The 12,024-nt window shown below is 41.7% G+C and overlaps 1 protein-coding gene across 1 annotated transcript in view; it reads left to right on the top strand.

Annotated features, from left to right (window-relative positions):
- The window catches only part of fbn1 (fibrillin 1), a 67,832-nt gene that overhangs the window by 34,155 nt on the left and 21,653 nt on the right, over nt 1-12,024 (top strand). The window contains exons 33-44 of the mRNA XM_030044029.1: nt 1,468-1,590; nt 2,071-2,193; nt 2,378-2,503; nt 3,530-3,652; nt 3,953-4,075; nt 4,213-4,380; nt 7,255-7,323; nt 7,493-7,618; nt 10,465-10,587; nt 10,720-10,875; nt 10,996-11,067; nt 11,154-11,279. Of these exons, the coding sequence (XP_029899889.1) occupies nt 1,468-1,590; nt 2,071-2,193; nt 2,378-2,503; nt 3,530-3,652; nt 3,953-4,075; nt 4,213-4,380; nt 7,255-7,323; nt 7,493-7,618; nt 10,465-10,587; nt 10,720-10,875; nt 10,996-11,067; nt 11,154-11,279 (1,458 nt within the window). The remainder of the gene's footprint in view (nt 1-1,467; nt 1,591-2,070; nt 2,194-2,377; nt 2,504-3,529; nt 3,653-3,952; nt 4,076-4,212; nt 4,381-7,254; nt 7,324-7,492; nt 7,619-10,464; nt 10,588-10,719; nt 10,876-10,995; nt 11,068-11,153; nt 11,280-12,024) is intronic.

Genomic DNA, 12,024 nt, shown 5'->3' with positions numbered 1-12,024 from the left:
TTTGTTCTGCTCTCTCTTGTCATCAAAGGCCTGTGGAAATTATCTTTAATTCTGTCTGTAATCGAGAGAGGTTGGTGCGCTGCCGGTCCTCATATTAACCCCATCATCAAATGTAGTGTAAATATACTGCAGCCTCTTCTCAGGAAGACTGTAAACCAGCAGCACTAATCTCTAATTGACAGCACTGTGAATTACTACCTTCGTGAAGACAGACGCAGAGAGGAGTGTGTCTCATTGGCTGATAAGTTCTAACATCTTTCCTGAGTTCGTTACACACACACACACATACACACATACACACACACGCTTATACTCACGTGTTGTCAGAGCTGTAACATTCTGTCCTCAGGCCCTGGGCCAGGTATTGTGTTGGTCAGAGTTTTCCACAACGTTGTTTCTGCTCAGATCAACAGGCATCATTGTTTTAGCCCCATACAAATATTTTCCATTGTGCCATGTACGCTTGATCATGTCAAAGCCAGTCGTCAGCCATGATCAGATTAGCTGCATGTGGAACAACAGCTGTAGAACCGTATATGAGACTGCTCATAATAATGTCTTACTAGCCTCAATATGTATTAGCTACTGCCTGGAGGTCCTTATTGGTTCCACTCATACAGGATGTAAACAGTTTGCTTTATAGGCAAGGGAGATTTTAATAGAAGCCATTTTAATAGCTCCCATTCATTTCCTCATTTATTAGTGACCATGGCTATATTACAATGGGCTGGCACATGGAGAGAAGTATTTTTATAACCGTATCTAAAAAGCATCCCAGTATTTCATCCCACGGAAGAATGCAAATTCAATTATAATAGCTTTGTAATGACAGGAGGGTTGTTTATTTGTAGAGTTGCCACACCAGGGCTTTGCTCTTTTATAGAAATCATATTTGGGAAAGATTAAATTTCCAAACTTGACATCTGGGGTGGCAAAAAGGCCAAACATTAGCGTTTAAAGAGATCTTGTAACATGCTATTACAAAAGTCCCATATGAGAGGCGCATATGTTTGTAGGTCTGCGGGTGAAGACAGAGCATTTGGCCCGAATAACGTCAAAGCCTTCTGCCTCAGACAGAACAGCCAGAGCGAGACTTTTTACTCTGCGATATCGTTCTCCCTCCTGGCCGTTTTTACAACTCTCTGGATGCGCTTGCACAATGAAAATCCAGAGACTGGGGTTTTGCTCATTAAACCTCTGCAGGAAGGCTATTAGTATCAGAGATCATGAGCATGTCCCACTGCCTTTGCTCTGAAATACTGCTCTCCATGAATAAAGACATTGAGCCAGAGAGGTTTAGTTCAGTCGTCTCCTGCTGCTGTCTTTATACAATGCAAACCAAGCATCAACTCGCTCCACTTTGCCAAGAACCCCACTGGAACGAGAACACAGATCCAAATCACCAGACCATCAGAACAGTGTCTATTTTTTCTTTACACGGACTCCCGTTTGTTTCCTCTTTGTCAGATATCAATGAGTGTGAGATCGGCGCCCATAACTGTGACAGACATGCTACCTGCACCAACACAGCCGGAAGCTTCAAGTGCAACTGTGCGCCAGGTTGGATTGGTAACGGCCTCAAGTGCACAGGTAAGACCGCCGGGGACCAATAGAGGGGAATGTGTCTATGGCTGGGTTTCCATATGATTATTATATTTATGAAGTGTGAAAATATAGGGGAATGGAAAGAGCAAATTTTGCTAACATTTGTTTAATTTCCAAAAAAAAAAAAAAAATCACATGCACTTGAGGTGAGATTTTTTTTTTTTTTTTGATGGTGAAGAAATGTACATGATAAAAACAAAACAAAACAGCTATCAAAACTGTAGAGTAAAAGCACAAGGATTTCTCAAGGATGAGTTTTCTGATATGTTAAGTTTTTTTTTTATTGTTTAGAAAAAGGTTATTTAAATTTAAGTCAAGCTGATCAAAACACCCAGTGCTTAAAGTTTTCTTGCCATTTTTAGGAAATGAATGTTTAGCTTATATCTGCAGGGTTCAGTGTTCTCCCACAGCACACTGTACATATATTTTTTATGTATATGGTTTTTGGATTGTGTTGCCTTTTAGACCTGGATGAGTGTTCAAACGGGACGCACATGTGCAGCAACAACGCCGACTGTCTGAACACCATGGGCTCTTACCGCTGCGCCTGCAAGGAAGGATTCTCTGGAGATGGATTCTTCTGCTCAGGTCACACACACACACACACACACACACACTCACAAACCAATGAGCCACATTTTTCTCTTTTTTTTGTAAACCTGTTAAGTCAATTAGGTAAAGATATATGGATGGAGTTGTAGGTTTATGGACCGTGTGTGTGTGTGTGTGTGTGTGTGTGTGTGTTTGTGTGTGTGTGTGATCACCACTACAGACACCGATGAGTGTGCAGAGAACAGCAACCTGTGCGAGAGCGGCCACTGTCTCAACATGCCCGGAGGCTACCGCTGCGAATGTGACATGGGCTTCATCCCCACTCCTGATGGCAAGGCCTGCGAGGGTAAGACAGATCCAGCAGCTCTAATCCAGACTCTTTACTGTGCACAGTTCTCCAGACAACTGGCTCAATAGGAAATTCATATGCAACTCTAATAACTTGTTTCTCAAATATTTGTGCATCCATGTGTCCACAAATAAACAAAATTTCTGCCTTTGTGTGTTCTGCAAGAGATGTAAGCTAGATGAAAATACACAGGCAGCAAAACACAACAGCAGCCAGGATAAACTGGATGACATGAATGCATGCTTCAGTATCCCAGATAATACCTGAATACTCCAGATGCCTTATTTAGGTTTCCCATAGGTGGGATAAGAGCTTATCAGGAGCTTGTAAATTGAACATGGCACTTGCACAGCTCATAAACAGAATGCATGAGTGTGCATGCAAACATAAAGCGTTGGGTATTTCCTGTATGTGATCAGCTGCTGATGTCACGTGCGAGGAGTGTGTCATGATGTGGGCACATTCATGACCATGTGCGGATCGATGTGATTCATGCTTCCAGTGATAACACGGTGCTGGATCCAGATGAATGAGCAGACTGACCTCATTGTGCTGATGTGTCAGACATCCTGAAATAACCTGCTCCTCTCTGCTCTGCCTGCCTGCCTCAGCTCAGGCAGGATGGGACAGTAATGAGTTATGCAGAGGCTAATGATGTGGAAGAGCACAATTTCATAACCTTGGCTGCTTCTTCGACTGTGTGTGTATTGGTGTGTGCATGTGTGTACGCACGTGTGTGTGTGTGTGTGTGTGTGTCTGTGTGTGTGTGTGTCTGTGTGTGTCTGGATATGTCTGGGCATTTTTTTGCCCCAGAACTGTCATTCTTTAGCAGAGGTGAGCAGCCTTCACTTCCTATTGCTGTCTGCCAATTTTCCACCTCTGTCCCATGATCCCATGATCCACTAATCCCTCACAGCTGGGTTTCTCTCTCTCCCTCTCTCTTTCTCTTTCTCTCTCCCTCTCTATCTCTCCCTCTCTCCTCTCTTTTCTCTCTCTCCATCTCTCACTCTCACTCTCCTGCAGACATAGACGAATGTACATTTGCTGACATCTGTGTCAATGGACGGTGCCAGAATATTCCAGGCCTTTTCAGATGCGAATGTAACATTGGCTACGAACTGGACAGGAGCGGAGGCAATTGTACAGGTAACACAAGTCAAAACACCAGTCTAGCCGTCTGCCCCAGTTGTGCTCTGTTTTATGCCCCGATGAACTGAAGAAAAGTGAAGGACTCTAAATGGAATGGAGCGACTTCAGTGAAGAGATGAACAACTCTCCTCCCACTCCCCTGAGATAAAGAGGCAGACAAAGCTCCTCTCCTCCTTTTGTGCTGTCGTGGCAAATAAGTTCTTGTTTGAAATATGAGTAATTCTCCTTTCCACTGCACTCGTAGCATTTGTGGAAATGCAATCTTCAATAATCTCGAGCTCTGTCTCTCTTTCTCAGATGTCAACGAGTGTGCAGACCCAACCATCTGTATAAATGGAGTGTGTGTCAACATCCCTGGCAGCTACCACTGTAACTGTCCGTCAGACTTTGAACTCAACCCCACTCGGGTGGGCTGTGTAGGTGAGGCAGGACAGACTGGATGCATTTTTGGCATTTTCACTGTCATATGTCACTGAAACCGAGACATGGACAAAGCTCATCATGTATGCATATGTGTGTGTGTCTGTGTGTGTCTGTGCACATGTGTACGTGCACAGACACTCGTTCTGGAAGCTGCTTCCTGGACGTTCGTTCCCGAGGAGATGCATCAGAGAGCTTGGACTGTTCCAACGAGATTGGTGTCGGTGTGTCCAAGGCGTCCTGCTGCTGCTCCCTGGGCCTCGGCTGGGGGACTCCGTGTGAAGCCTGCCCCCCTGTCAATTCAAGTGAGTCAGCCCTTAGAATTAAGTAAGAACCAAACAGAGTTGAGAGTCCATTTTGTTTCATATGGTGCAGAGTTTGCATGCAGTATGTTATGTTTCAGCTGATTATCCCGTTCAACTATTATGTGCCGTAGATGTGAAGCACAATTGAGGGCTTTCTAGTGATGCGATGTAACCTCTGGTAGACATGAAGGAGGGCTGGAGCCGAAAAAAAAAAAAAAAAAAAAAAACAGCTGAAAACAGCAGATGGCATTTCTAAATTTTGGACTCAGCTTACTCAACAGTTAAAAGTGCAATGTGTAATATTGAAACACAGCAAACAACACCATCTCTGAAGATCTCTGCATTCAAAAACAGAGGAGTGAGCTGAGCCTGTGGTTTTGTTGTTTAAAGGCCCTTGTAGGCCCTGGTACAGTCACATCCCATAATACCTGGCCCCTCAAATGACTTGCATTAACCTCCTCCATGAACTGTGCAACAGTAGCAGTGAACTGATGTGTTGAGGGCATCAAAGGCTCTAACAGTGGTGCGATCTCAGTGCCACTGTTAGAGCCAGGTGCCAGGACGGCTGTTTTTTGTTAGCATATCTGGGTGCTTCACCATAATTCTGTCTGGTAGTCCTCTAGCTAACTAACAGTATCAACAAGTGTCTTGTAAATACACCACTGCTGAATATGTTGGCTAACCTCAATGGAGACATTGCTTGCGTGACATCTAATTTGTTATTTTGTTATTGTGCTCAAATAGTTTTTAGGGCTAACGCCTCTGCACAGCCTGTGGAAAGCATATCAGGCCAAGGACCATTCAAGAATCTGTCATTTTGTTTCTGCTTTGCTTTAGTGACAAATCATACCTTTGAAACTTAAAATTGTTTTTCCACCTAGCTGATAGGGTGTTGTATACAGTATGTAATCTTCCAAACAGCTTGAATTTTCCCTCTAAGGAATATGACTTCAACTAGTCATAATACCTGAGATTCTGCAAATCTTCCATTGACACCAAATCTTTAAGTTGTTTCCGCTGTATGCCATTCTGGTTTCAATGGCTTTTTATAGTCAAGTTGTAATGTAAATCAGGAATGTGAACACTGTGGTGGCACTTACACTGACATTTCTGACTGATATTTATCTTTGAATATCTCCTTATGCTCAGCCAATCAGAATGTACGACCTCGCATAAACTTAACGCCAAGTTAAGATTCTTGGGCAGGTAGCTACACGACACTTATGTAGAGACAATTTTCAACCCCAAATATGAGTCAAATACCATCAGTTTATGAGCAGATGCTCTTTTCACTGAAGTGTAAAATGCACATAGTGTTTAGTATAAACCCCTTGAACTCCAACTTTCACTTAAATTTCCCCTTAAGCAGCTTCAAACTTAGATTTTTTTCTCCATATTGTAGGACAATATCGAACATATATTTTCTGTATCTTCCTCATGGAAACAGCATCACGTGTGTACTGAGCAATATATTCAAGCCCCAGATGTCGTCATTAAATGGCTACACAAATCCAGTAGAATATGTCTGAATGTCTTGTGCATTGTTTTGTACACATTTTCTTGTAATTCAGCATATTTGGTCTCTTTGGAAACCTTGGGATCTTCAGGCAGAGTTGAAGAGATTAAAGGGACATTAAGATTATTTATGATGTTTTCCTTTTGGTCACCAGTAGGAACTGCAACAACATCAATTGACTTACCCCCTCCTGTACAAGTTTCTGACCCAGCCATCAGCCCTGATACCTCCCATCCCATTAATCAGTGTTTATAAACAGTTACACATGTCTTGTGAAAAGTATCTAATATATTATATATCACCATGCAGAATACTACAATAACAATAGTACTTTGTCATTTTATTTTTTTGTCACGCAAAGAAGGAGCAAAACTGTCCTCCATCACTGAACCATTGGAAATGCAAGTAGCTGGAGTCGAAAAGATTGGGAGTGTGCTGAAATTCCAGCGGATGAGGAGTTTTTGTTCTAAGTCCAGGCCAGAAACTTTTTGACGCCAAAATTTTCAGAACTTGGCGTATCTTGTATTGTGGTCATTTTGTGCTATGGGGCAGCATAAATCTTATTAATTACCCTTTGAAAAATCTTTTCACTTGCTTGGTCATGCTACTAGGTCACAGTTATCTTTGACCCTAGTATATTTTTATTGGCCCAACAGGCAAAAATGAGAATTTAATTAATTAAGGAGCGAACTGGCCCTTGTTGGTTGTTGCATTCATAAATCTGCACAGAATCAGCCCTTTGAAGCTTTTCTGTAAATGTAACCAGCAATAATATGGAAACAAACAAAACAAAACAAAACCCGAGGGAACATTTATGAGGCTGATAATTCTTTCCATTTATTTGCCTTGCCAACACATGAATCATACCTGATAACGTTTTTTTTTTTTTTTTTTTTTTTTTTTTTTTTTTAACTAGCTATTGCACAAGCATGCAGGGTAGTTGCTGCCTCGTTGTGGGCATTTGGAGGTGTGTTTATGGTAAGTGTCAGTGCCAGTAAAAAAAAAAAAAAAAAAATGAGCAAGCTTGAAAATCATCAACAGATGGTACAAAACGTTTCAGGGAATGATGTGTCATTTTCAACCCAAAACGTTACTCGTACGATAAGAATTTCTTCCCGTTTTCTTCTTTGTAATTCCACATATGTTGAGTCATGTCCACTTCTCACAGCTCTCTTACTAACTCCAATGTGATTAACATCGAGCACAGCTTTCTCATGAGTCAGTGTCTTACTGATCCCATGGGCACATTGGGCAAATCCTATTGATAAACGCTGCAATTCAACATGCTTGGTTGCGGCTTGTGTTTTGCCTTTGGCTTTGCTGTTTAACGTGATGTGGTGCTGTGTTTTATATTACAGCGGAGTACAGGACGCTGTGTCCCGGAGGAGAGGGCTTCAGACCCAACCCCATCACTGTCATCCTAGAAGGTAACATTATGCTGTTGTGATTGTATCTGCGTGTTGTAATTGAAAAGAAATTCTGTCGGTTGCTTCTACGCCCATTCCTCATTCCATTTTTCCTCTGTGACACACACACACGCGTGCTGAAAACACACACACACTACGCCACTAAGTGCTTCTCTTCTCTCTATGGCAGACATCAATGAGTGCCAGGAGCTTCCAGGCTTGTGCCAAGGAGGAAATTGTATCAACACCTTTGGCAGCTTCCAGTGTGAATGTCCAAAAGGCTACGCACTCAACATAGAAACCAGAGTCTGTGAGGGTATGTTGTATACACGTATAACCTTTGCATCATTTAACTCTGTATGACCAACATCATTAATCTGCTCTGTTACCATCAAAGAAGCACACACAAAGACGCACTCACAATCCTATTACTAGACCTATTCCTCTCTAGCTCTTGCCCTGGGACGTTTAAGCGGAGAGGAAATTGAGTCCAGCCGTTGAGGCCTGTGCTCAGTGAGGACACATGGTGGAAGAGGAAAAAGCAATGAGAGGGAATGGACAAATAAATATTGGACTCTGTTTTGCTGTAGACAACGGTGCAGCTCATTCGAGCTCAATATGTGTCTGCTCTAGTTCCCGTCTGTTGCTAACCCAACAAAGCTCAGTCAGGACAATGACACAGCCGATTGCCTAACTGTGTCCAGAGCAGCGCGGCTCTGATGTGGTCAACCCTCTCCTCAGGGAAGTACACTGAGTCCCCTGAAGAGAGGCCAGAGATGATGGGGAGGGAGGGAGAGAGGGAGGGATGTGAGAGCAGAAGGGATGGGAGGGAGGAAGAGGAGAGATAAATGAGGAGGATGTTTGAGAAGGCGAGACTGGAATAGAGAGGGTTTGAGGGGGGAGAAGAGAGTATGAAAAAGAGGAGAGTGGGAGGGGTTGGACAATGACATGCAGCTAATGGCATTTTAATTAGTGTGTGTTTGTTGGCCAAGAGAACAAAAGCTGGTATGGAAAGTCTGCACATCCACTTTGTCTTCTTTACAATTAACGGTTCAGCTGTTCTGCTGGTCTGGAGGGCACAGCCGGTCCGCTCTGTCTCTGTGCTCAATCCACCAAAGCTGTTTGGCAGTAACTCTTGTAGAGGAAGTTTTGTAAGTACAGATATGAGAAGAGATAATGAAATGTATAACTATAAAAGAAAACATATAGATTAAGCTCTGCTTCCTAGATGTTTTTCTCTCCGTCGATGTTCGTTGTTGGTAATTCTGATTCAGAGATGAAACTTTATCGATCCATGAAGGAAAATTAGGTCATTACAACAACAAAACTAATAGAATTCAATGGGAAAAAGAAAGTTAGAATACAAGCACACAATAAAGTAGGCAATAAAAAACAGTTGAGATGATGACAAAAGTAAAAAATAAAAAGTAATTAAATAGGACTTCAACACTTAGCTAGAGGGAGAAAGTGCAGAAATATATAAAAAGTGCAGCTACTAGATGTTAAATTTGTACATTATTCTTAAGTTAATATAAGTTGATATATGTAAGCAGATGTATATATGCATCTAGAGATTGTAAATAATGTATATTAAATACACTTTGGGGAGGTGAGGAGTAAAAGGGTTGAAGAGGGTTTTTGGTCCACAAGACAATCAAAACACAGATTATGCACAATGTGACTTCACAGTAGGTTCCTAATATTTTTCATATTGCATTTATGTGTATGCATGTTGGTATATAGAATACAACACTGTTAAATGTGATAAATACCAATTCTGTTCATGTTCAAATTGAAGTTTATTTAGAGCCGTTAATCATTGTTGCAGTTTCAAAGGGCTTTAGAGGCCCACAATTTACAGAAAACAAATCAATACCTCCTGACCTGAACCCTCACAGCAGGCAAGAAGAAGCTCCCCAAAACACACAGAGCAAAACAGGGAAAATGGAGAAAATGCTGGGAAAGATCTCCCAGAGAGAGAGGGAGGCCCCCTCCAGGCAGGCTAGGAGTGCAGTGGGTGCTAAATGATCAACTATTATGTCAAATCAAATACAGTCAATTAATTTAATGAAAGCAGAATAATGCAAATATACAAAAAGAATAAACATCAAGTAAGAGGACAAAGCAGGAATCAAGGAGCACAGCAGAAAGCCTCATCGCAGGTGGACAATCCAGCAGCAGCAGCCAAATGATGGACACCCATCAGGCTGAGGGAGGGGAGGGACCCACCTGGGATGAGGTGGACACGATCACTCAGACTCACCCAGGACACTCAAACATTCGGTGAAACAGAGAGCAGCATGGCGTTGGCTCAGACAGAGCACTGTAGGCTGATGGGCTCTCAGCTGTCTGACTGACAATCAGCTGATTGGTCCAGCTGACTAGTTACCCAATCACATTCACACAAATGTTCAAGGTGGAATTTATAAGCTCTCAGATTTGCCCTTTTGCTGTTGATTTCATATGCTATGTTGTAACTGCTATTATAATTATGCTGGATCATGGTGGCCAGCTATGATTTAAACAGGGCCTATTGCTACGCTGTGATATGATTTACTGTGCCGGGTGATTATTGCTTAAACAGATTCCTCTTGCTGTGAGGAATCCCAGAGCTTCCTCAAGCAGAGCCTGACCGCCAAATATAACTGTATTACCATTTTCAATAAATGGTTAATTCCTTTACCCAAGTGTGTCTGAAAAAACAAAGTAAGAAGACAGTGATAGGGGAGAAACAGCAGAACTATAGGCAGGCAGGGGAGAGACCTGTGCACGCAGAGCAATACAGACACTTAACACTCACACAAATGGAAGACAGACAGCTGGGTTAAGAATACCAATTAAAATGAAATATGGATAATAATAATGGAACTCTTTGGAAAGTAGCATGCACTGATGGTTGACTCCAGGGTCTATCACAAGATCAGTCCCATTAGATGCTGCAGTCTAAGACCGACACTTATTTGGATATTTATATCATGATGCATGTATGGGTAGACTGTAATTGCAATTTAATTTTTCCATGCAATTTTGCCAATTTTCATGCTATTTACATTTTTTCAGCCATTATATTCATTATCCAGGTGTGTTGGGGTCATAGCTGCTACACGAATTTAAAGGAAACACTGAATTCTCTCTCTCATCTCCCTTCATTTCTGTGTGCAGATGTGAATGAGTGTGAGCGGCCAGGTATCTGTGGCCCAGGCCAGTGCTACAACACCATAGGGAACTACACCTGTATCTGTCCTGTGGACTACATGCAGGTCAATGGAGGAAACAACTGCATGGGTAGGTCTGCATGCTTACACCCTGCATGGACAGTAATCTGTGTAAAATGTTACTATCATGCTGCATTGACATTGTTCCATTGTGATAACCCCCGTCCAACGCCCTTCCTCTGTGTCTTTCTCACACACGCAGACATGAGGAAGAGCTACTGCTACAGGAACTTCCACTCTAACGGAACATGTGACGGAGAGCTGACCTTTAACATGACCAAAAAGATGTGCTGTTGCTCCTACAACATCGGCCGTGCGTGGAACAAGCCCTGTGAACAGTGTCCTGTGCCCAGCACCAGTGAGTTTAAACAGACACACACACATACACACATACATGCATAAATAAAGTATTAGAAAGTGAAAGTAAGTTAGATGAGTTAAGTTTTCTGAGTTTAAGTAATGTCTTATGTCGTCGCAGATGAGTTTTCGTCCCTGTGCGGAAGCGAGCGACCAGGATACTACATCGACATCTATACCGGACAGGTTATTGGTAAGGTTTTCTTAAGGATTCCTGAACAGACAGAGGTTTTGTGACGAAAAGGTGGGCTGGTTTCATGCATGTCCTTTCTCTTTCAGATATTGATGAGTGCAGGGAGATCCCAGGCGTGTGTGAGAATGGAGTATGCATCAACATGATTGGCAGCTTCAGGTGTGAGTGCCCCATTGGCTTCATCTACAACGACAAGCTGCTGATTTGTGAAGGTAAGACCCCGCACCCACCCCTGGGGCGCACCTGGCAAGATGATGCTAAGACGTGGAGCACAGACACTGTTTGCTTATAAAGTACTCAAATCCAGGACTGTAGTCGTCATTTTAAAAGTTAGGACATACGACACAACAGGTTTGTGTCATTTTTATTCAGTACCTATATGACCCCAGGACACTGTGGGTGGGCACCTTTTGAACAAAATTAATTTTATTATTTTATTTCTTTTTATATTTCATGTTTTAGATTTTTTTTATTTTGATCTCTTGTTTTTTCTTTAACTGTTGTTTTTTTCTTTTTAATTTCTTTTTTTAACAAACTAAACAAAATATAATTTTGCAGTAATGTTTTGGTAGGTTTCTTGTAATGTAATTATAAATACGCTGTAGATTCCTTTTATTTATTTATTTATTTATTTATTTGCTACTTTCCAGTAATTTGTGTTTATGTTTGTTATATTTTACAAAATTTCTGTATATTTTTGGATATTTTTTTTGTAACTTTGTACTGTTTTTTTTGCTACTTTTTTATTTATTATTTTTTGGTTATTTATTATTTATTGCTAATTTGCAAGTTTGCACAAGTTTCAAAAAGTTAAATGCTTGTGAAAGACATCTACTGAAAAGAAAAAAAAAAGATGCAATTAGAATGAGCAGGGATGGCAGACTCATGACAGTGGATGTACTATTAAGGACCTTGATGAACTCGAACAATTTGTAGGTGGTGCATGAAACTGAATGG

This window comes from Myripristis murdjan, chromosome 3 (assembly GCF_902150065.1).
Source record: "Myripristis murdjan chromosome 3, fMyrMur1.1, whole genome shotgun sequence".
NCBI classification, from domain to species: domain Eukaryota; kingdom Metazoa; phylum Chordata; class Actinopteri; order Holocentriformes; family Holocentridae; genus Myripristis; species Myripristis murdjan.
Note: the sequence above shows the minus strand (reverse complement) of the source record. Positions and strands in the feature narration are given on the sequence as shown.